This window comes from Microtus oregoni, unplaced genomic scaffold, assembly GCF_018167655.1.
Source record: "Microtus oregoni isolate MIOR12 unplaced genomic scaffold, Mior012 000028F_ref0000031, whole genome shotgun sequence".
NCBI classification, from domain to species: Eukaryota; Metazoa; Chordata; class Mammalia; order Rodentia; family Cricetidae; genus Microtus; species Microtus oregoni.
In genome coordinates, this window is record NW_024543087.1 from 9,903,479 (window position 1) to 9,928,802 (window position 25,324).

At 44.1% G+C, this 25,324-nt stretch overlaps 1 protein-coding gene across 7 annotated transcripts in view; it reads left to right on the plus strand.

The window, feature by feature from the left end:
* Cnot10 (CCR4-NOT transcription complex subunit 10) overlaps positions 1 to 25,324 on the plus strand; it is a 45,972-nt gene that overhangs the window by 9,587 nt on the left and 11,061 nt on the right. For 3 of the 7 annotated variants that reach the window (XM_041677393.1, XM_041677395.1, XM_041677396.1), the window contains 10 exons: positions 863 to 1,013; positions 4,529 to 4,671; positions 6,229 to 6,315; positions 6,838 to 6,921; positions 9,984 to 10,101; positions 13,159 to 13,308; positions 14,737 to 14,939; positions 16,848 to 16,969; positions 17,913 to 18,089; positions 19,719 to 19,799. In XM_041677393.1, the coding sequence (XP_041533327.1) occupies positions 863 to 1,013; positions 4,529 to 4,671; positions 6,229 to 6,315; positions 6,838 to 6,921; positions 9,984 to 10,101; positions 13,159 to 13,308; positions 14,737 to 14,939; positions 16,848 to 16,969; positions 17,913 to 18,089; positions 19,719 to 19,799 (1,316 nt within the window). The remainder of the gene's footprint in view (positions 1 to 862; positions 1,014 to 4,528; positions 4,672 to 6,228; positions 6,316 to 6,837; positions 6,922 to 9,983; positions 10,102 to 13,158; positions 13,309 to 14,736; positions 14,940 to 16,847; positions 16,970 to 17,912; positions 18,090 to 19,718; positions 19,800 to 25,324) is intronic. The other 4 variants (XM_041677397.1, XM_041677398.1, XM_041677399.1 and 1 more) reach the window with 2 other exon arrangements.

A 25,324-nucleotide genomic window follows, 5' to 3' on the forward strand; every position in this document is an offset into this window, starting at 1 on the left:
TGAGGCAGGAGGATTGCTGTGTGTTTGAAGTCCTCCTGGGCTATAGAATGAGACCCATCTCAGAAATCTTGTTTTAAAAAGTGGAAATATGGGCTGGAGAAATGGCTCAGCAGTTAAGAGCGCTGACTCCTCTTCTAGAGGACCTGAGTTCAATTCCCAGCACCACAACCATCTTGATAACACCTGATGCCCTCTTCTGGCCTGCAGGTATACATGCAGAGCACTCGTAAAGAAAATACAAATAAGTAAATTTTTTTAAAAAATTAAAAACATGAGCCAGGCAGTGGTGGTACATGCCTTTAATTCCAGCACCCAGGAGGCAGAGGTAGGCGGAGCTCTGTGAGTTCGAGGCAGCCTGGTCTACAAGAGCTAGTTCCAGGACAGGCTCCAAAGCTACAGTGAAATCCTATTTCGGAAAACAAAACAAAGCAAAAAAAATTAAAAACCTGAAGATACTATTTTTTGTTGTTTTGTATTTTGTTTTTGAGGTAGGGTTTCTTCATGATTGTCCTGGAACTCATTCTATTGACTAGGCTGGCCTTGAACTCAGGAATCTGCCTCTCTGGTCCTCCCAGTGTTGGGATTGGGAGTGTGTGCCCCAGCCTAGTGAAGGTACTGTTGGGATGTGAGAAAGTGAGATGTGCTAGAGCTAGGCGTGGCAGTGCACATCTGCGCTCACAGCTATTCGGAAGCTAGCCTGGAACTCACTATTGCCTGGGCTGATCTTGAATTTACACTAGTGCTGCCTCAGCTTTTTAGGCGCTGAGATTATAGGGGTGTGCCACACATCCAGCTGAGGTCTTTCACTTTTGCAGTCTGTCGTACTGTTGTTAGAGCACATTCTGTCTGGATTGTTTTGTAGGTTCACTCAGCTGTTGAAGAGATGGATGGATTAGATGACGTTGAAAACAGCATGTTGTATTATAATCAAGCAGTCATTCTTTATCATCTGCGACAGTATACAGAGGCCATATCTGTTGGTGAAAAGCTTTATCAGTTCATAGAACCATTTGGTATGTTATCTGTCAAGCCAGAAATCTCATCCAGTCTTACTTGCAAAATTCTCTAAAAATGCTTTTTATCCAGATGACCTAAATTAAATCTATATGTCAGCATTTAAAGGGAATAGCTCAGTCAGTGGACTGCTTGCCTTGCAAGTGTAAGGACCTGAGTTCACTGCCTAGAGCCTATATGAAAACAGCTGAGTGTGGTAGTGTGTGCTTGTAATATACAGGTGGATCCCTTGAGTTTGCTGGCTGGGTGGCCTGGCCTGCTTCAGAAGCTCTAGGCTATGGAAATTCCTGTCTCAGAGTACTGGAGTCAGGGGCTGGAGAGATGGCTGGAGAGAGATAGTAGTTAAGAGCACTGGCTATTCTCCTAGGACATGAGTTTAATTCCCAACACCCACATAGCTGCTCACAATCATCTGTCACTCTCAGATCTGATGCTCTCTTCTGGCCTCCTCAGGCACCGGGTATGCATTTGGTGCACAGACATACATGAAGGTTCACTAAGGAACAACCGCAAAGATTCCTGTCTTCCACACACATGTACTCACATTCAACTGCATACCTGGGCACACACATATAAAATGACCAAAAATAAAGCTGTTTCCGTCTTTCTCAATTTGAGTTTAGACCAGATAAGCTTGTATGCCACTTAGAGAAGTCCAGTTTCCTTTAGCACTCCTCCTCACCTGAGCTTTAAAGGTGCCCCCATATGCTGTCACATGCCTGTGATCCTAGCATCTGGTAGACCAGCTGTTCAGGGTCGTCCTCTGACACATACTGGGTTTGAGACCTGGGTTTCATGAGACCCTATCAAAAAGGAAGGAAGATAGGAAGAGGGGAAGGGAAGGAATGAACTGTTAGATAGTAGAAAGATGTTTGCCTTTTCTTTCCTCTTAAATACTACCTTATTTCAGAGCCCTTTTTACCATAATATACATGAAAAAGAGATGGGGGCAGGTTGGAGAAATGGCTCAGTGTTTTGGAGTACTTACTGCTGTTGTAGAGAATCTGGGTTTGCCTCCCAGCCCTACATTTGGCCTCAGCATACACCAGGCATACACATACATACACACAGTCAAAACATTCATGTGTCTAAAGTAAACATTTTTAAAAGGCCATTTTGGAGCCGGGCAGTGGTGGCGCACACCTTTAATCCCAGCACTCGGGAGGCAGAGGCAGGCGGATCACTGTGAGTTTGAGGCCAGCCTAGTCTACAGAGCTAGTTCCAGGACAGGCTTCAAAGCTACAGAGAAACCCTGTCTCAAAAAGCAGAAGGACAGTGTAGTATTTTATTTCTCTGTTGCCCTGCTGAAATTTGTGCATGCAGAGAGCAAGTAGGGGTTTGTGTTTGCATTCTGATGCTAGCCCTAAGAATTGGGAAAGGTGGGTGCTAATGAGCAGGAAGGAGCTAGCAGATAAACAGCTGCTGGTGTATGGTTAGAGAGCACCAGTGCTCTCCAGTCCACAGGGAGTCTGCGCTTTCTGTTAGATCAGACCATTAAGGGGACTCAGAAGCTGCGAACGAACCCTGGTCTATTGGTGGTTCCTATACAGCAGGTGGAGGAGTGTGCTTCTGTCCCGGTGGCACTTGGGAAGAGGCTATGTAGGGCCTCTGACAGCTCGGTGAGCAGTTGGTGAATGACTCTAGGGAACCATTTTGAGTTACCTGTCTTTCAGTTCTGATGGTTTGGTGACTGGTAGGCTAGCCAGGAGAGAGGCAGTGGTAGGGACTGTGTATTAGGGACTATCTGTCAGAATTGCTCCCCACTGTGTGCTAGAAAGCATTGGCAGAGCTTTTCTGAATTCTGCCAACAGTTCACAAAATGCTGTTGAGCTCTACTGTGGCTAAGAGAACATAAAATTCAGTGTAAGTCATACAGATCTATTCATTTTTGTGAAAATTATTGTAATTACTTCAATTTTTCTATTTAAACTTTTAAATTCATTTATTTATAATTTAAGTACTTTTTATTTTTTATTCTTATTTTTATTTGGTTTTTTGAGACAAGGTTTCTCTGTAGCTTTGGAGCCTGTCCTGAAACTAGCTCTTGTAGACCCGGCTGGCCTCGAACTCACAGAGATCCGTCTGCCTCTGCCTCCTGAGTGCTGGGATTAAAGGCATGCATCACCATTGCCTGGCTTAAGTACTTTTTAAATGATATGTGTTGGAGGTGTGTCTATGTATGGGTGTGTGCACATGAATACAGATATCTGGAAGTTAGCTGGAGTTACAGGCAATTGTAAGCTGCCTGATGTGGGTGCCAGGAACTCGGATCCTCTGGAAGAGCAGCAAGCTTTCTTAACCTTTGAGCCACCTCTCTCGCCTTTATTTTATTTTTGAGACAGTATCTCACTGTGTAACCCTGACTGACCTAGAACTTGCTACGTGGACCAGCCTGACCTAGAACTGTCCAAGGTCTGCCTGCCTCCTCTGAGTGTGGGATGAAAGGCGTGCAGCATCATGTTCAGCTAAATTGTTAACTTTTTACTACTTGGGGTTTGGGTTTTTTGTTTGTTTGTTTTGGTTATATTCTGAGCAGTTTTGGATTCATAGCAAAATTGAGAGGAGAGCGCAGCTCTTTCCTATTGCCTTCCTCATCAACATTTGTAACTCCCATAGCAGCTGCCCCATTGGTGTGCGTGTTACAGTGGATGAGCCACGGTGACACATCACAGTCCCGCAGCGTCCATAGCTTACGTCAGGATTTACTCCTGGTGTACTTTGTGCATCTGGATATACAGAGTACAGTCACTGCCCTAAAATAAATGTTGTGTGGCTGTCTCCTCTCCTCTCCCACAGACATGGAACTTTCTGCCATCTCTGTAGCTGTGCTTCTCTTCTAGAGTATCTGTGCAGGTTGGAGCCCTGATAGGCATGCTCTTCACATAGCACATTTATTGAGTGCACACACCAATGCTATGAGCCAGGCATGGCTTGGCAGTGTAGGGGGCATTGCAGTGAGCTTAACAGAGGAAATCGTTGTCCTTGTCACTCTCACAGGAGTAGTTGAATGCTATGGAATAGTGCTAAAATCAGGTAAGAAGATAGAGGTTGATTAAATAGAGACTTTTAGATGCAATAATCAAGCAAAGCCTCTGACCTTCCACACATACTCTGTGTACACTTATGTGTGGAAAAATACACATGCACACACATATGCAGTCATACTAAAATAAATAAAAATTGGAAGTTAAGTGGTATGCAGAGGTATTGTGTATTAGTAAGTAATGAAGCAAATGCTTGAATTAAGGCTTCTTCCCACTACATGGCTGCCTCTATGAAGACTGTGTAAAAGAATACTCGCTGACTGCCTGAATGAGGCCTGGAGACCCCACTAGAACAATGGCAGCACCAGGAAAGGATACTGCTTTCTTTCATGGCTTTAGTGACATTCTTTGTTTGAATGAAGATGTGCTTTGTTTTGCGGAGCTCTGTGTCCTGTTTAGGAGTAAGCAGAGGTGTATGCTCAACCTTGGATTGTAACGTTTCCTATTTGTTTGTGTGTTTGTTTTGTCAGAAGAAAAATTTGCCCAAGCAGTGTGCTTTCTGCTTGTGGACTTGTATATATTAACCCACCAAGCTGAGAAAGCTCTGCATCTTCTTGCTGTCCTAGAAAAAATGATATCACAGGGCAGCAGCAACAAAAACGGGAAGAACGAGGTGAGTTCCCAAGCATCAGACTGAGACTTTAAAAGTGTGCCCCATAAAAAAAAAAAAAAAAAAAAAGTGTGCCCCATGTCTGTCATGTGAGCTAGTATCCTAGCAGCTTTATGGAGTGTGATTCACAGAAACTGTGCTATCTGTCTAACCCTTGTAAACTGCCTTTTAAAAACTTTTCTTTTACTAACATCTGCGTGGTCTACATTTTCAACCCCCACAGGTGGGTTAAGAGATTCCAACTAAATGCTCTTAGCAATCTTCCTAAACTTTGTGTTGTATAATATTTCATTTTCATACTTGGTACTTATAGTATTTGTTGAAGTAGACCTTAGTTCGGCAAATATATATATGTAGATGGAAGTTTCTGTCCCACCTGGTCCCACAGCCATTTAGTCCCAAAGAAACACACAGAGGCCTACATTAATTATAGACTGGTTGGCCTAATAGCTCGGGCTCATTATTAACTAGCTCTTAGAACTTAAATTAACCCATAATTCTTATCTATGTTTAGCCACATGGCTTGGTATCTTTTCTCAGTGCAGAATTTTCATCTTGCTTCCTCTGCATCTGGGTAGCAGCTGCAGACTGAGCCTTTCTTCTTCCCAGAATTCTTCTAATCTGGTTGCCCCGCCTATACTTCTGCCTGGCCACTGGCCAATCAGCATTTTTTTTTTTATTTACTTACTTATTTTTGGGTTTTTTAAGACAGGGTTTCTCTGTAGCTTTGGAGCCATTCCTGGAACTAGCTCTTGTAGACCAGGCTGGCCTTGAACTCACGGAGATCCGCCTGCCTCTGCCTCCTGAGTACAAGTGCTGGAATTAAAGGTGTGCGCCACCACCACCCAGCCAATCAGTGTTTTATTAAACCAATACGAGTGACAAATCTTTACAGGATACAAGAACAGTATACCACAGCATGTCTATGTGCAGTAGATTCTAATCTGACAGTAGGAACACTGAGCCCTTGTCCTTGGGGCCCTCTGTAGGGAAGGGATGGATGGAGTACAGTGAGGTCATGGGGAGAGAGGAAGAAAATTAGAGAATCTCCAGGAATTGAGTGTTTGATTTGAATATGCAGACTGACCAGTCAGAAAAGGAGGGATGGAGCAGAGTAACTGTCCTAATGGAGGAAACAGCACAAAGGGGATGAATGGTGGTACTGAAATGAGCAGGGTCTGAGTGTGGAGAGTGCCGAAGTGCACTCATTAGAAGGGAAGTGGGTCCGAGTAGGAGAGAGTGGGAAATCCTTCCTCGGGAAGTCAGGGCTCAGTGGTGCTGGCAGGATTCTGACAGAGGAGGGTGTAAGAAGGCAGAGTATCTAGAGAGATAGTCTGAGTGACATGCATGACTTTAAATGGGTCCATAGTTATGTTCATCGGTGAGTTTCCTGTTAGGAATGCCATACTGACCTGACCCATAGTCCCTCGGAGTGGGCTTTGCAGCAGGCTCAGTTTAAAATGGCCTAGGACTGCTTGACTTGGGCACTTTGTGCGTAGCTCACTTGAAAATCAGTTATGGTCATAACTATTTGATTAACTTTGTTTCACTGTTATACAGACTGGCAATAACAGCAGCAAAGATGGATCTAATCCTAAGGCTGAGAGTGGAGCTCTAATCGAGGCTGCAAAGTCCAAGATACACCAGGTAGTGTACATCAAAGGGTGGGTGTGCCCTGAAGCAGTCTGAGAGGCAGTGTGTTCACTCAGCTTGGAAGACTTGTAGTTTAGAAGTATAGTTTTCCCTCCAAATACATTTTAAAATATATATGTGTATGTATGTATATATGTATATACACATAAAACTTCTTTAAGTTACTTTATAGGACTTTGAAATAACATAGAATATATGATAAGTCAATATATGAAAATTTAAAATTATACATTTAAGGTAAATTATGCAGATGTAGATTTGTAGGGTTTTTTTTTTTTTTTTTTTTGCTCAGGAGTAGAATTATTGTCTACAATGCACAACACCTTCGATTCTGTCCCCAGCACCACAAAAAATAAAAGAAAACAAATATTTAAGATAATTTATAAGATGCATTTGTATGTGACTGGAATTTGACTGTGTTGTAAGCAGATGAGAACTAGTGTCCTGCACTGGAAACTAGAACTTGAGCATGTGTAAATGGCCCACCTCTTACACCCCTCCCTTCCTCCTCGACAGTACAAAGTCAGAGCATACATCCAGATGAAGTCCCTGAAAGCGTGCAAACGGGAAATCAAGTCTGTCATGAACACAGCTGGAAATGTAAGTTCTTTCTGGACTTTTTCTTGTGGCATCAGTTTCTGACTTTTCTATTTAGACTGAGGATTTGTTAGTTTTCGGTGAGGGGTGGCTTAGTGGTAAAGCACATGCCTCTAACCCAGGTTCTGAGGGGTCCAGGAAGATTCCGGGCTTGCTTGCTTCCAGCCTACCATTGAAAACACAGACTTCAGGTTCCGGGAGAGCCTGTCTCAACAGAACAGGGAGAGAGGGTAGGCTACCTGTTCTCTTGTGGCCTCAGCACATATACATATTTGTTTTTAAAAATTGATTGTGGCAGCACACGCCTTTAATTCCAACACAGAGAAACTGTCTTGGAAAAAATCCTAAATATATAAAATAGTTGGTGATTGTTGTATAGTTTACTGCTTATACCCAAGGCCATGAACACTTGACTTGGAAGTGGCTCCGCCTAGATCATAATCCTGAGATTATGATTTCTTAGTGCCCAGATCATCTCTGGGCCAACAGAAGGCTGAGAGAGAGGGTGAACTAGACCATAGAAGGAGAGCATGTTTATGAGCCAATGAGTAAATGCTGGGATGGAGGTTTTCAAACTCCAGTGTCCAGACCTCTGTGTGTGATTGCACTCTGAATCAGCACTCTCTGGAGGCCAGACAGCGTGAGAATTTATTGACAGTCGTCTGAAATCCAAAGAAAGAATTGAGGGATAGAAAGAGTAGTGCCTACAAACAAAACTTGCTGTTTTAACGTTCTTCCTTTCATACAGTAATACGGTTTCCCGTTATAACTGGTTATTGGTTATTAGGTGAAAGGTAAACTTGAATCCTAAGTAATGAGAAACATTGGGGATAGCTCAGTGGTAGAGCACTGAGCACTAGCCTAGCAAGCAGTCCTCTGTAGTTGACTTTTCACTCTTTGCTCTTTGGTGGCCCATCACCTGCTCCCAGACTTATTCTTACTTATGAATGCCCAACCTTAGTTTGGATTGTTTCTAGCTAGCTTTTGTAACTTATATTATTCCGTTTCTCTTTAACTACATTTAGCCTCTGGGCTTTTTATCTTTTTTTATTCTATATATTTTCTTTCCTTCTTACTACAGGGCTGGCTGTGTGGCTGGCTGGCTAAGCCCCCGCACCCTCCTCTCCTCCTTTTCTTGCTCCTCCTCCTTCTCCTGAGCCTAGATTTCTCCTATTTATTCTCTCTGCCTGGCAGCCCCACCTATCCCTCTTTCCTGCCTAACTACTGGCCACTCAGCTCTTTATTAGACCAATCAGGCATTTTACGCAGGTGAAGTAAACAGCTTTACAGAGTTAAACAAATGCAAGACATTTCTCCATAGTACATATGTAAATAAAAAGCCTGGGTATGGGGGCTCAGGCTTACAGTACCAACACTTGGGTGATGGAGGCAGGAGGGTCAGAAGTTCAAGACCATAAATCCCAGCTCCAGGATATCTGACATCTTATCCTGGTTTCCGTAGCATCCATACTCAGTATGTCTGTTCTTCCCCCTCCACCCCTCGCCACCACACACATAATTTAAAAAAATAACTTGTCTTTGTCTTAGTCAATGTTCTATTGCTATGAAGAGACACCGTGACCAAAGGCAACTTTTATAAAAGAAAGCATTTAAATGGGACTGGCTTACAGTTTCAGAAGTTTAGTCCGTTATCCCTATGCTGGGGAGAATGGTGCACATGGGCAGACTGGCACTGGAGGAGTAGCTTTGAGTTTACAAATCCCCAGGCAGCAGAGAGCACTGAACTGGTTTGAGCTTTTGAAGCCTCAAAGGCTACCCCTGACATATTTCTTCAACAAGACCACACCTACTCTAACAACAAGACCACACCTCCTAATCCCTTTCAAGCAGTGACACTCCTTAATGACCAAGCATTCAAATATATGAGCCTATGGGGGGCTAATTCCCCCTCCCCACAGGATTTCTTTGTGTAGCCCCAACTGTCCTGGAACTCAAGAGAGATATCTCTGCCTCTGCCTCCAAAATACTGGCATTAAAGGCATGTGTCACCGCTGTCTGATTTATCGAGGCCATTCTTATTCAAGCCACCACAATCTTTTTTTTTTTTTTTTCTTTTTTCTTTTTTTGGTTTTTCGAGACAGGGTTTCTCTGTGGCTTTGGAGCCTGTCCTGGAACTAGCTCTGTAGACCAGGCTGGTCTCGAACTCACAGAGATCCGCCTGCCTCTGCCTCCCGAGTGCTGGGATTAAAGGACACCACAATCTTTTTTAAAATCAAAAAGAAATAAGGAAGATCACTCTCTAAATTACCGTTCTCCTGCTGTGAGGAGACACCATGGCCAAAGCAACTTATGAAATGAATTTTTTAGTTTGGGGCTCTCAGTTCCAGAGGATTAGAGTCCGTGACCATCATGCAGGAAGCATGGCAGTTAGGCAGGCAGGGGGCTGGAGCAGTAGTGGAGAGCTTCTGTCTGATCCACAAGCACAAGGCATCAATAGCTGTCTGTGAGTGATGTGGACTTTTGAAACCTCAAAGCCTGACTCCAGTGACACACCTCCTTCACAAGACCACACCTCCTTATCCTTTCCAAATGGTTCTACCAATCAGGGATTAAGTTTTCCAATATATGAGTCTAGGGGGGCATTCTCATTCAAACTGCCATTAGCATCAATTTTGCAATAACCATTAAAACAAAAGTCTTAGTTTGTGCTGTACAGTTGGCTTCCAGTTAAGCCAAACCCAGCCTTGTGTGTTTGTATCCCCAACTGCATAAGGGGCTAGGGCAGAAGATCATCTGAACATAGACCGTGCTGGGCACCTGGAGACTGCAGTGCATGGGGACGGTCACTTAATACTCTGTGAGCGAGCTCTGTTCTTATGCACACGTGTCATAGTGTTTTTAGGTGGACACATCACAGGCTGTTCTCTGTAAGGTTTCAGTATTTTAAATAGCAAGATCCATGCAGCATTTAGAGATTGTTTTCTGTGGCATGATTCAGCTGATTGATTTATGTCCTAAACACTTTCATGCACAGCGGTGTAGTCCCGATCATGCAAAAAAGAACTGAAAACAAATTTTAAATCACTTTTATATTTTCTTTACAGTCTGCACCCTCCCTGTTTCTTAAAAGCAATTTTGAGTACTTAAGGGGCAATTATCGAAAAGCAGTGAAGCTGTTAAATAGTTCAAACATTGCCGAGCATCCAGGCTTCATGAAAACAGGTAAAAGAAAACTGTAAAGTTTTGGTTGGTCTACTCCTTATTACTTGGGGTCCCCCACCCCACACACCAGTCTTCTTTTTCGGAGTGATGTTGGTTCATCTTTAGGTGGAAATGTTCTAAGTCTGGTAGGTGGCACAGTCTAATCCCATCACTGGGTAGACTGAAGTACGGGTGTCTCAAATTTGAGGCTAGCCAAGCTGCCTTTCAGAGCTCTATCTTAAAACAGGGTTTTCCTATTTCTTCATGCAAAAATAAAATTTTTATCGTATAATTTGCTTCCACGTTGAAAGAGGGCTCATCACATCTTTCCTTTACGTTAACCTTACCTGTTCATTACCTGTTCCTGGTGTGTGTGTGTGTTTGAATGTTTGTATTCTTTGTTTTAGATTCTGTTCTGATGCACACATAATCTCTATTTACAAACCTGTGGGCCTTCCGCCTTCCTCCAGTTTGGTGTCTGAGTTCACTGGAGAGTGGAGAAAGTCAGTTGTATTCTTGGTTCCTCTTGGACATTCTTTAAACAAGCACCCCTAACCGTCCTGGGTTTGTTTAGCTTTGGGTCTTGTATCTCCTGTGCCTGGGCTAATCTTGTTTATTTAACTGAGTGTGTCAAGGTTGACCTGGATTTTTTTTTTTTTAATCTTACCTCTTAGCTCTGCAGTGGTAGAAGCACAGGCTTGTGCCTCTGCCCCTGGTGATGTGGTGCTGGGGGATTGTTGATGTGCAAGGGCTTATGAATGCTAGGAAGCACCCAGCCTGTTACACCACATCCCTAGCCTGTTCTCCTCAATTCTGTTTCTAATGTTTTTATTGTTGTGGTATAAAATGATCTCTCAAATCACAAGTACACTCTGAAAAAACTGCAACAGGTCTAGAGCTAGACGTGAAGTCGGCCTGATCTACAAAGCAAGTTCCAGTACAGCCAGGGCTAACAGAGAAATCCTGCCTCAAAAAAACAAAATATATAAATATTCAAAGCATACAGCCTTGATATTTAGCAGTGAATATCCTGTTACCAATTTGACATAATCTGGCATTGTGTGTTGCAAGTGTAAAGTATGCCATGCCAACTAGTACATTTTTCTGTAATTTTCGTTTCAAGACAGGGTCTTACTATGCAGTTCTGGCCAGCCTCACACTCGGATAGCTGCCTAACTCAGGCTCCCTAGTACTGATATTAAAGGCACGAGCCACCACACCCAATCTCACATAGACCAGGCTATCTTTGAACTTGCTGTCTGACCAAGGATAACCTTGAACTCTGTATCACTGCCTCTACTTCTCAGGTGCTAAGATTATAGGCATGCACTACTCCTTTGCCACTACACAAGTGTCCATAAATAGTGAAAGTGAAAGCTAAGTTTGGGTTATTTTCATTATACCAAAGTTGAAAATCTATCCAGGTAAAGGATTGAAATGTAAAAATAAAACAAAAGCCCGGAAAGAAACTGGGAGGAATATTCTGCTCTGTGGTGAAGAAGGCTTGCTTGAACATTATCCAAAATCCTAATGCTGTAGAGTTTGGAGAAATAGCTAAAGATTTTGACCACAAAAAAAAAAAATGTTGTTTTTGTGATTAAAAACACAAATACACACATACATTCAAGATCAAGTCACAGAACAAATGAGGAATATTGGTGGGCATGAGTGTTTGAAGCAGGCAGAAGGCCTCTCTGACATACATGTCAAGGGTAACTGACAAACCAGATGAGATAATACCTAAGGTAAGAAATCGTGCCCAGTCAGGTGTGAGAGAAGATACTGCAGTCCCTGCACTCAGGAGGATGAGGCAGAAGGACTTCCAAAGTTCAAAGCCAGCCTCAGCTACCTAGTGAATTCTAGGCCACCAGGGCCACAGTGTGAGGCCCTCTCTCAAAATAATAAAAATCATCTGAAATGTAGTTCAGTTGGTAGAGCTCACCTGTCATGTGCAGAGCACTGGACTTCATTTCTAGTACCCCACACACCAAGAGCCGGTACATATCTGTGATCTTTACACTTGAGGAGGTAGAGGCAAGAGAATTAGGTCACTCTCAACTGCATGGAGAGTTGCAGTGAGGCAGCCTTTTTTACACAGGATCCTGTCTCAGGTGGTGTAGTATGATGGATGGATGGATGGGTGGGTGGATGGATGGATGGATGGATGGATGAATGGGTGGGTGGATGGGTGGGTGGATGGGTGAATGGATGGATGGATGGATGGATGGGTGGGTGGATAGAGTAGGTAGAATGGGAACTTAAGCTTCAGATGAAACAGGATTTCTATACTCTTTGTTTTTGTTGTTTTGTTTTATTTTGTTTTTCCAAGACAGGGTTTCTCTGTGCAACAGTCCTGTGTTTCTTGGAACTTGCTTTGTAGACCATGGTGGTCTTGAACTCACTGAGATCCACTTGCCTCTGCCTCCCAGTACTGTTTACTCTGTTGATACATTCTCCTTGTTATTCTTCCCTTAGTGTATTTTATTCTTTCCATGTGCATGCATGTGTTCTACTCAAGACCCTTTTCATGCTAAGCCAGTGCTAGCACTGCACTGAGCTCCAGCCTCCGTGTTTAGATTGTTTCACTGTTTGCAGTTTGTACTGTATTTCACTGTGGACAGATGGCGTATATATTTGTTTTTAATTTTTTGTCACTTGTTGAAAATGAAGTCAGAAAAAAAGTATGCAGGGTTTTTTTAAAATGATATCTGCTAGCCGGGCGGTGGTGGCGCACGCCTTTAATCCCAGCACTCGGGAGGCAGAGGCAGGCGGATCTCTGTGAGTTCGAGGCCAGCCTGGTCTACAAGAGCTAGTTCCAGGACAGGAACCAAAAGCTACAGAGAAACCCTGTCTCGAAAAAACCAAAAAAAAAAAAAAAAATGATATCTGCTAGAGAGGGTGTCTGTGTCACCCTATCTAGTCCTCACACTTACACCATGCCTCATGAACTGTCCTTTAGTGACTAAGTGACATTCCAAATAGGTTAGGTAACTGACAGCAGCTAGGCCTGATTTTTATATGAGGGACTGCAAAAACAAAATTCTGTAGATAAAGTGGTTTGTGTTGTGTTATTTTCAGGTGAATGCTTGAGGTGCATGTTCTGGAATAATCTTGGTTGCATCCATTTTGCCATGAGCAAGCACAATTTGGGGATTTTCTACTTTAAGAAGGCTCTGCAAGAAAATGACAATGTCTGTGCCCAACTCAGTGCAGGTGGCACTGATCCAGGTAAGAAGCGCTGGGAACTGCAGTGTCCTCCTTGAGAAACACGTGACTGAGATAGCAAGCATCAGGCAGGAGACCTCGGTATGGGAGATACAGTCAGGGCTTGGAGGACGAGACAGGTTTGTTCTAAGATGTCATAGTAAAAGGAGTAGCAGCCATCCTGTCAAGGGTGCAGGCCATGTGTACAGACTTGGCTCTGGAGACTTTTAGTAGTTATTGCCCCTTGGTATTAAGAAGCTAAGAAAATTTTGAATTATAAAAAAGCGAGAGCTGAGGAAATGTTTCAGCAATTACACAAGAGGAGCAGACTTTCGACCCCTGGATCTGCATAAATGCTGTATGCCCAGGGCAGCTCACCTGTAATTCCAACCTTAGAAAGCAAAGGTGAGGTCCTGGAACAAGCCAGCTAGTGAGGCCCCTCTATCAAGAAGCTTCAGTTTGATTGAAAGACACTGCCTGCCTAAAGAAAACGAGAGATTGAGGGAGATTCTTGACCTCTAGTTTAGATTCAAATACAAAAACACACAGGCATGGGGGAAAAGAAAAGACAAAAAGAATTCAGTTACTTCAGTTTGTTTTGTATTTGAATCCGTTATCCTACATGATATGTCATTCAATTTTAATTAGTCATTAGGACTTCTCGACTGTCAGGCCGGCGCATTATTAAATTGTTGGCAGATCTTCCAAAGTGATGTATTGGTGGCATCTGACAGCCTTAAAGCATTGCTGAAGTTTGTTATTGAACAATCAGATTATATGGATCCTTAATCAAAAATGCTTTAAATCAAGCAATTTTCTAATTTTTAAAATCATAAGTACTTAGTTGATGAAAAATATATTCTATGCTGGGCATGTTAACGCACGCCTTTAATTCTAGCCCTTGGGAGGCAGAGGCAGGCAGATCTCTGAATTCAAGGTTAACCTGGTCTACAAAGAGAGTTAGTTCTAAGGACAGCCAGGGCTACTCAAAGAAACATTGCCTCAAAAAAAACAAAAGAAAAGAGAAGAAAAGAAAAGAAAGAAGGAGGGAGGGAGGGAGGGAGGAAGGAAGGAAGGAAGGCAGGCAGGCAAAAATATATATGGCGAGTGGTCCTATTGTGGGTATGAATCACTGGAAACGTGTAGCAGTGGTAACAGATTGACCAAGCTGAAGGTGCTGGAAGGTTCAGGGAGTCAGTGACTCTCACTTCAGTTCTTTGGCTCCCTGAAGCAACCAGGGAGAGCTGACACAAGCAAGGGCATCTCTGTCCCAACTAGCACAGACATCTGATATGACTGACAGATTCTTGTAGGGTTAAGCATGGAGAGAGCCACTGATGACAGTTTAAATTGTGGTTGTTGGGTACTAAACATACAAGGGTTTACTTGGAAAAACAAATACCTTCAGTGCAACTGAACTTTAATGATCTAGTCTCCAATTCTGATCGCTAGGCAAAAAGTTTTCTGGAAGACCCATGTGTACATTGCTAAGCAACAAAAGGTATGAGCTGCTCTATAACTGTGGGATCCAGCTGCTACACATCGGGAGGCCTCTTGCAGCCTTCGAGTGTCTGATTGAAGCTGTTCAGGTTTATCATGCAAATCCCCGGCTTTGGCTACGACTGGCTGAATGCTGCATTGCTGCCAATAAAGGGGTGAGTGCTCCTTGGGTATCTCTTTGAACCTCTATTTCTCCTCTCCAATACTTGTTACACAGAGAGCAAAGCGTACTTGGGAATCTAAGACCTCATTTCTTTTTTCACCCTCACTGAATTTACAGGGGAGTCTTCTGTTAGCAGTTGGGGGTTGGATTTAGTTTCAGAATGTCACTTGCTTAACTCTGATTCTTGGGAAAGGGTTGATGCCGATGAGAAAACTGCCTGTCTGAACAGTGCCTCCTGCTGGGCCTGCCCTGTGCCATCTGCAAGCATGATGATAGTGTGTATACACAGTACTAAGAGAACAGTTGGCTCTGATCCAGAATGGACAGGACATTAAACAGCATTCCCTTCAGGGAAGCACATGCAGTCAGCTATCCGCGCCGACACATTTGTCCACAGTGCTTAGAAATAGGCTGCCCTGCGTCGTTATCTCTAGATTAGTAGCTGTCTTCTGGATCTCTGCTGGAGAAGGGTCAGTGAAAAGTGGAGGAAATAAGAACTCCCAAGTCCCCTCACCCTCTGCCTGTGTTCCCTGGGTGTGTGAAGATGGGAGCGGTTGACGTCTACGGTCTTGCCTGGCATGCCTGCCTGCCATAGGATATGTAGGATTTTGAAGTTCTTTACTGAGCAGCATTTTCTAAAAAGCAGGCAAAAGAACCAAGGATTTAAAAGAAGCATTTTTTTCATTTAGTGTTTAAGTAGTTGATGACTTGAATATAGCAGAGAAGAAACTACAGATGCTCCTGAAAGGCTTTCACCATGTAGTTAATTGTGCTTTACCTTTCGTGGCGGGGTGTGTGTGTGCGCACGCATGCTGGTTCAAACTTAAAATAGAGCCTTGTACATAGTAGGAAAGTTCTATATCACTGAGCTTCTTTGGGGGTTTTCATTTCTTTTTTTTTTTTTCTTTTTTGGTTTTTTTTTTTTTGGAGGGAGGGGTCCTTTTTTTTGGATTTTTTTTTCTTTTCTTTTTGAGACAGGGTTTCTCTGTAGCTTTGGATCCTGTCCTGGAACTAGCTCTTGTAGGCTAGAGTTTGGCTTTCCGGCACCGTGACTGATGAGCATAATTCCAGAACTGGAAAGTAGGGAGGGAATCCCTAGCTGGCTAGCTGCACTAGCTTTCCCAGCCAGCCTAGGTCCTGTTGAGAGACTCTGCTCAGTAAAGACACAGGAGACAAACCGAGGACAACTCCACATGTCCCCTCAGGTTTCCAGACTCAATGCACAGGGACTCATGTGTGACAGATACACAGGGCGGAAAAAATGTGGCCTCACAGTGGCCGTAGGAGGTTGAAGCAGTAGGACTGCAAGTTTGAGGCCAGTTTGAGCTGTCTAACAAACCCTATCTCCTAGGTACACACTCACATACTTATTTAATAATTGTAAAATATGGTGCTAGAGGTGGACACTTGCCAGAAACTCATGTTAGTTTCCGAGTACTCACATGGTAGCACACAGCTACCAGTAGTTCAGGGAGTTCAGTGCCCTCGTGAGCTTTCATGGGCAGCAGGCATATACATGGTATACATACATACCAACAGGTAAGCACTTATGTACATGAAATAAATTTATAAAATGTAATAATAATTGTAAATTATTTTATCATATTTTATGTCATGTCTTTTTTTTTTCCCTGAGTGCTGGGATTAAAAGTGCCACCACCACCCAGCTAAATTGTTCTGTGTTTTGTTTGTTTTGTTTTGTCGAGACAGGGTTTCTCTGTGCATCTGTGGCTGTCCTGGAACTCACTCTGTAGACCAGGCTGGCCTCAAACTCATAGAGATTTGCCTGCCTCTGCATCCCTAAATGCTGGGATTAAAGATGTGTGCCACCACCTCCTGGCTTTTATATCATGTCTTATAGTTCCTTTAAATTTTATTTGAAGTATATTTTGTTTTGTAGACTTCTGAGCAAGAAACTAAAGGTCTTCCTACCAAAAAGGGAATTGTACAGTCTATTGTTGGTCAAGGATATCACCGTAAAATCGTTCTGGCATCACAGTCTATTCAGAACACTGTCTACAAGTAAGTATTTTGCCACAAGCCAATGTGTCTCTGTAACAATCCGGTTCACGCTGTGGTCTCTTAGTGGGAAAGAGCTTGGACTTTATCATTTCATAGGAGAATTGCTTTGTGATGATGTTTTATTGCAGCATCAGTAACCAGACCCGCAAACCGAGGCCCACACTGAGTAACTCCACAGTGAGTTCATCTGTCTGCTGTACTATGATTTAGTGCATCTGGGGTGCTGAAACAGTCTATGTCCTAAGCAAGCAGCCTATTGATTGCCATGAATCAGAATGTCCAGAAGAGGGCATTTTGGTGTCTCTTTTTTAGATCACATTGCTTCTAGAACAATTGCCTACCCTCCTCACCCTTTCTTATTAGTCCCCTTTCATGGAGTCAACCAGCCTGATTGAAAACATCCACAAGCAAAAAAAATAAAACCATATTGAACATACACTGATTTAGTTCCTTTTTTGTTTTTGTTTTCCAAGGCAAGGTTTCTCTGTGTAGGTTTGGAACCTATCCTGGAACTTGCTCTGTAGACTAGGCTGGCCTCAAACTCACAGAGATCTGCCTTCCTCTGCCTCCTAAGTGCTGGGATACAAGGCGTGCACCACCACTGCCCGACACCCCTCATTCTTGCAACACCTGTTCTGACCTTTATTCTCATCTATAATTCCTCTCCTGCATTAATATTGACAGTACAGAGTACTTGAGTTTATTTGATTTATATGTATTTATAGTCCTTTGTAGGATCTTTTTTGGTGTTTCAAGACAGGGTTTCTGTGTGTAGCTCAGGCTGGCCTCGAACTCACAGATATCCACCTGCCTTTGTCTCCCCGGTGTTGGGATTAAAGGTGTACGCCACCACCGCTGTATAACAGTTAATGATTTCTTATAGCAGCAATGTCCAGTTTCTTTTTCTGCTGTCTGTTCAGCTTGTTTGTCTCATTCTTTGAAGTGATGGGCAGTCTTCAGCTATTCCTGTAGCAAGTGTGGAGTTTGCAGCCATCTGTCTCAGAAATGCCTTGTTGCTATTACCCGAAGAACAGCAAGACCCAAAGCAGGAAAATGGCTCCAAGAACAGCAGCCAGCTAGGAGGAAACACCGAAAGCAGCGAGAGCAGTGAGCCGTGCAGGTACCCACCCCACTCTTCCTGTCTCATGCTCTCTACTGCTGTGGTCAACACTAGACCAAAAGCAGCTTGGGAAAAGCTTTAGTGTTCTGTTGCTACACAAAGACACCATGGCCATCAACGGTTATAAAGTATTTGTTTGGGACTTGCTTTCAGTTTCAGAGATTTAGTCCATTATTCTCATGGTAGCACGCAGGCAGACATGGAGAAAGTAGCTGAGCTTTCTATATACACAGACAGCAGGAAGGGAGACATTGGGGCCTGGCTTGAGCTTTTTAACCCTCAAAGCCCATCCCCAGTGACATACTTCCTCCACCAATACCACACCGCCTAGTCCTTTTAAATAGTGTCACTCCTGTTGACTAAGCTTTCAAGTAGATGAGTCTAAGGGAGCCATTCTTATTGGAACCCCCACAAGAAGGACAGGGTTTGTTTGGTCTTGGTGGTATTCCATCATTGAGGGGTGGCAGGAACCAAAGCAGAAGCCTAGGAGGAACTCTGCTTTTGAGCTGTTAACCCGTGTCTCCTCTTCCATAGCTCACTATGCTTGCACAACCCTGGACCATCAGCTCAGAGGAGGCACCACCCACAGTGGGCTGGGTTCTTCCTTATCAGTCAGCAGTCAAGAGTTGCTTGTAGGCCAGTCTGATGGAGGCCTTTTTTTTTTTTTTTTGTTTTGTTTTGTTTTGTTTTTCGAGACAGGGTTTCTCTGTAGCTTCGGAGCCTGTCCTGGAACTAGCTCTTGTAGACCAGGCTGGCCTCAAACTCACAAAGATCCGCCTGTCTCTGCCTCCCGAGTCCTGGGATTAAAGGCTAAAGGCATGCGCCACCACCGCCCGGTTTGGAGGCCTTTTCTTAATTGAGGTTCCCTCTTCCCAGATTATTCTAGTTTGTATCAAATTAACAAAACAGAAAATAGGGGCTGGAGAGATGGCTCAGTGGTTAAGAGCATTGCCTACTCTTCCAAAGGTCCTGAGTTCAATTCCCAGCAACCACATGGTGGCTCACAACCATCTGTAATGAGGTCTGATGCTCTCTTCTGTCCTGCAGGCATACACACAACAGAATATTGTATACATAATAAATAAATATTAAAAAAAAAATACCAACACAGCTCCCTTGGCAGAAGCCCTTCAGGACTTTTGCAAGCCCTCTGTCCTTCCGATGTCTTCCTCAGCTGCATCCAGCAGTTCCTATTCTTTCACAACAAAGGAGGCGAGAATGTTTCTGAAGAGAAACACAGGAAAGGCTAAGTGAGAAGAGGACTCTGAGAAAAGATAGAAAACGAACTTGGGATTAAAGACACACACCTTATGCAATGCTGGGACTGGATCCCACTCTATCAACTGAACCACAGCCCTAGCTTATATACTAGAGAAATTTTGAAGCAGTACAGTGTGAGAAGATACTTCTATAGTAGTGACGTTTGCAGCTGGAGATTTCGTAGAGGTGCTCTTGTGTGCTCGGGACACTAAATAGTGCGCAGTACGGAGTGAGCGTGAACGCACTGCAGGCCTCCGTTCATTAGTTGCTTTCACTCACACACTTAAACTGCATTGGGGTGGTAGGGATAGGAGAACAAATTTCACACTGGTTTGTTTCTTTTTATATATGAGTCTTTCTCTATTTCAGCAGTAAAAGCCATGATGGAGATAAGTTCATTCCAGCTCCACCTTCTTCTCCACTGAGGAAGCAGGAATTAGAAAACCTAAAGTGAGTATCTGACGTGGTGAGCATCTCTGAGGTGAGCATCCTCTGAGGTGAGCATCCTCTGAGGTGAGCACACTGGCTTTCTCCTGTGTTACAACACTGTCAGATGCAAGACCACATGCCTGCACCACTGTGGGAGACCTCTCCGTAGCACCATCTTCCAGCTTTGGTTGTCCTGCATGACCTGACAATCCTGCCTTTCCTTTCCCTTTGCCCACCTCAGTGCTGAAGTTATGGGATGCTCAGCCACGCTTGGCCTCTTCCATAGCTGCTGGGAATGCAAAGTCAGGTCCTCATGCTAGCACAGCATCTGCTGTTACCCACTCTGTCCACTCCAAGCCCCGTCCCTTAAGTTTATCTGAACAAATTGGGACAGAGAGGCCATGACTAGAGATGCAGTCAGGGACTGACTTGTGCATGTTGGGCGGGTGCTTCATCACTACCATGGAGCTAGGTCTAACCCCTGGTTACAAGATCCTGATTGGCTTTTACCATACAATGCCTTGTTCTCTGAGAAAGTCAGTTTTCCAGTGAGCTAGACAAAGGGTGTTGGCTCAAATGGTTTTTTTGTTTTTTAATTTAGTCATTGTACCAGCAAGATGGCATTTTCTCACCTAAGTTTGGTCCCCACGCCCATGAAATAGAGAAAGGAGTTCTATGAGTTGTCCTCTGGCTTCTACCCATAAGTGCCTATTTGAATGTACATGCAATTAATACAGGTGTAAACTAGAAAAAAAAGCTAAAAGCAATTACATTCCACCTGGAATCAGATGTGGTAGTCCACACCCTTAATCACAGCCCTTGGCAGGTGGAACCAGGAGGATGGGGTTCAAAGCCAGCCTCTGCTGCATGGTGACTTTGAGACATGTCTGAACTTTTGAAAGAAAAGAAAAATCCACTTGTAGCCGGGCGGTGGTGGCGCACGCCTTTAATCCCAGCACTCAGGAGGCAGAGGCAGGGGGATCTCTGTGAGTTCGAGGCCAGTCTGGTCTACAAGAGCTAGTTCCAGGACAGGAACCAAAAGCACAGAGAAACCCTGTCTTGGAAAAAAAAAAATCCACTTGTATAACTAAAATAAAGTCATGCCTTTAATCCCTGCACCATTAAAAAAAAAGAAAGAAAGAAAAGAAACCCAGAACTTGGGAGGCGTAGGCAGGCAGATCTCTTAATTTGAGGCCAGCCTGGACTACCGAGCTAGTTCCAGGACAATCAAGGCTACACAATTAAATCCTTGGTGGGGGTGGGGGGATTACAGATGAGAGCTAGCCCAATCCTTCAGAAATAGGTTTAATTATAAATAAGGATGAATCTAGTTTCTCTTTACTATAAGATGGCTTCAGGCCTAAGATAGAGGCAGGCTGGTTTATCAACAAGTACCTGTGGTTCTAGTTCCAGGGCACCTGATTCCCTCTTATGAACTCCACAGACTCAGTCCTGCATGCACGTAGTACACATGCATGCACACACATGCACATAAAGTCAAACAATAAATACTGATCATGGGTGGACTGGGGTGAAACTTGGTAGCCCCTGTGTCCTAGGCCTTGTGTTCTATTCCTAGCACCTCTAAAAATTTATTCGATGTTAAAAATGAATAAGAGAGCCGGGCAGTGGTAGCGCACGCCTTTAATCCCAGCACTCGGGAGGCAGAGGCAGACGGATCTCTGTGAGTTCGAGACCAGCCTGGTCTACAAGAGCTAGTTCCAGGACAGGCTCCAAAACCACAGAGAAACCCTGTCTCGAAAAACAAAAACAAAAAAAAATTAATAAGAGAGTCAGGCAGTGGTGGCACACACCTTTAATCCCAGCACTCAGAAGGCAAAGGCTGGCAGATCTCTGTGAATTCGAAGCCAGCCTGGTACACAGAATTAGTTCCCGCACAACCAGGGCTACACAGAAAAACCCTGTCTCCAAAAAAAGAGGTGAGATGTGGTGATATATTCCTTTAATTTCAGCACTGTGGAGGGAGAGGCTGGGATATCAGAAGTCAAGGTCACCCTCACTTACATATTTGAGGCTAACCTAGGATACAGGAAACCCTTTCTTTAAAAACAAAACAACAAAAAAAAACTTTGAATCCAAGGTCCTTTTTTATTTGTGTGTGCAAGGGTACTCAGGTACATATATACACATAATTTAAGATTGCATAAATCTTAGATAAGCTAGAGGATTCCAGAATCTGGAAAGACTACAGCAGTACTAGGGAGGTGTAAGAAAAAACATTGGGACCAGCATGGGGGACTTCTTTCTGTATGGGAAATTAAATCAAAGCACACAAAATGAGAATGAATTTTAATTTGTGTTTTTTGGTAAGAGGCCACAAAATGGATAACAGGAAATGTTTAGGACAAAGATAATTAGGCCCAGTGTTGTACAGGTGAGGTAATTCCTTAGATCCTAACCTGGCACCTTTGAGTTCCCCCTCCATGGATTCAGAGGATCCCCAAGGGTTGGTTTTAAGGAGTCCAACAATGGGCTGATCACATGCACACCGCGGAGGACTCAGCTTGTGTAAGGGTTCTGCTTGTTTGAGTCTTGTCCTGGGGCAGAGTTGGAGGAGGTGAGACCTGCCGCTTGGCATGCCTCACCTGGTCTTCATCCTTTGTACTGCCTCCTCAGGGCCCATACCTGCCCCATTTCAGTTGAGTTTGGGGTTTTTTTGTTTTGTTTTGTTTCTATTTGAGGCATAGCTACATGATACGTAGTCTTCCTATATAAACCACAGTGATCCTCCTGCCTCAGCATCCCCAGTGCAGAGGTTCAGGCATCTTATGATTTGAGTGTGGTCCTGCTAAAGCCTGCCAATGCAGTAAGTTCTCCAGAGGATCGTGCGCAGGACCTACATATCATCTGCATGTGTGTCCGCTTTAGCAGGATCCCGTGCGCCTCCCCAGAGCGCCCTTAGGCCTGACGACTGTTCCCACGCTGTCGCAGTGATTTCTCACTGCTCTGCTCCTCTGCACCTCACTCTCCTGTCAGGTTGCGGGGTTAGAGTTGGGTTATGTAACATCGCGGTTCTGTTTATATAAAATGCTGGATCTCCAGGACTTTCTGCTTTTTTAAAAAAAATTCATTTTACTTTTAATTATGTGTTGTGGGAAGGGAGGTGTGAGGACAAGTGATGGGGATGGGGAGGGGTGTGTGTATGTGAGAGCTTGTGACTGGAAGCTTGAGGCACAGGATCCCCTGGAGCTGTGGTTCGTGCTGGGGCTTAGACATCCTCCACAAAAGCTGTACTTGCTTTTAGCTTCTGAGCCATCTCTCCAGCCAGATAGTATATGTTTGATTTTCTGCCTAGGGTATGACCAGTTCTTGTGATACTACATTTACTAAAGATAAAAGGAGCTTTTTAGATAAAGCAGAATGCGCCAGAGAGATGGCTCGGTGGTTTAGAGGACCTGGGTTTGGTTCTCAGCACCACATAGTGGCTCACTACCATCTATTGGAAACTTAGTTTCAGGAGATTTTCACCCTCTTCTGGCCTCCTTAGACACACAAGTGGTACCTACACAAGCTGCAGAACACCCATAGTTTGTTGTTGTTGTTTTAAAGAAAAAGCAAAACAGGTAAAAAGAAAGAATGTGGTGGTTTTTGCCTTTAAAACCCCAGCAGAGGCAGGCAGATTCAGATTCTGTGAGTTCAAGACTAGCCTGGACTACTTAACAGGTCTCAGGCTGGCCAGGGCTACATAGTAAGAACTTGTCTCCTATGAGAGTAGGGGTGGGGATTATTCAGGCATAAGGCCCACCTCTGTAATCTATAATCTAGGAGAGTGAGGGACAAGAATTGAGAGGCTAGCTGAGGCTGCTTTAGCAGAGCTCTATCTCAATGTGGGAGGGGCCTCCTGGGGCTGCAAATGTAGCTCATTTGGTGGAGTGTCTGCCTAGCAAGTACAAAGCCCTTGAGTTTGCTCCCCACCACAGCATAGAGGATATGGTGCATGCCTGTAAGCCTTACACTCTGGAGATGGAGGCAGGAGAATCGGGGGTCAGCTGGTAGTGGACAGGTTTCATTTTTTCTAAATTACTTGTAGAGAAGTGGAATAAGCTTGGTGGTTTGGGGGCTCTTGATATATATGTTATATATATATATATATATATGTGTTATAAATATATTTCTTTGAGATTTTACCTTTTCCAGTTTGTTGTGCGTTGATTTTGTTAGCCAATTTTTCAAATGATATTTGTTGTGGAATTTCACTGTAAATGTGTTTCATTTTGATAAATGGTGACTGACTGATTTTGACCATGTCAGCTTCTTTGCTGCTGGTTAAAGTTTGAGGTATCTGAACTGCATTCCTTAGTCCCCAGGATATCTCTTCGACAATTTTTAATGCCTGTCTTCTGCCGCTGATTGTAACTTAATGTTTAAGGAGGAACCCCCTTCGCCTCTCCTTCTTTTCTTCCCTTTCTGTGGTCGTCTGAGGACTTAGCTAGCTCCTCAGGATGTGGATGGAGTGAGGGTTTTGTCAGATTCTCCACAGGGGCAGAAGCTAAAGTGTCTCTGCCCTTGCCTCTTCATCTTCTGGTTCAGTGAGCTGTCAGATCCACTGAGCGTCAGGTAAAACGGATCGGACAGTGGCTCCAGGGTGCAGTGTGTGTTGGGGACGGGTGCTTTAAGGATCAAAAGTAGAATGATTTTTCTGCAAGGGCCTGGTAGGTAGAGCCATGCTTGTCTCTTTGTGCTGTGCAGAGCCTGCGGGAGATCGCGTTTTCTAACAGGAAACTGAGTGGGGAGGGCACTGAGAAGTGACCTGGGGTGAATTATCAGGCTTCAGGAGGAGTGTGTCGGTTCAGGGCAGTAAAACTGCCTTAATTCCATGGCCCTTGATCAGGATCCCAGCCACTTTGTTGTTTTGCTTTGCTGAGAGCTGAACCAAGTCGTGTTAGCCAAGGTCTCTGGCTGCTGAGCCATCCCTGGCCCCAGTTTTATATCGACATATTTAATATTTTAGTGGGCTGATTTTACTAATAGAACCTTAGGGTAAAAGTTGGGGAAACATTCACTTTCTTACGCATGGGTTTGATGTGGGCTTGCTGTTAAACTGTCCTGCTCCAGTGCTTACATGACTGGTTTCTGGACCCAAAGTGAGCGTGACAGTGGGCTGAAGTAGTAACAGCCCACCTGCCGTCAGGAGCGGCTGGGGCGGTGTTTCCCAGTGAGCCAGGCTGAGGTGATCCTGCTCTGGACTCGTAGCACTACAGCTTGCAGGGACAACCTCTGGCTGTGGGAGTGTGGAAAGGAGCAGTGGTCTGAGTGTACCTACTGAAGCTTTTGCTTTTGTTATTGTGGGGCGGGTTTTGTTTGTTTTTTTCTGAGACACGGTCTTACTGTACAGTGCAGGCTGGCCTTGAACACTGTACTCCAGCCTCTGTGCCCATGTCCCCTCACCCCCAGTGCTAGGAACACAGATGTGTACCACCATGCTTAGCATAGCCCATATTCTTTCTTTTTGTGATACTGAAGTCTTGAGTTCATGACCTTGCCTGTGCTAGGCAACTACTATACCATGAGCTATGTCTCCAGCC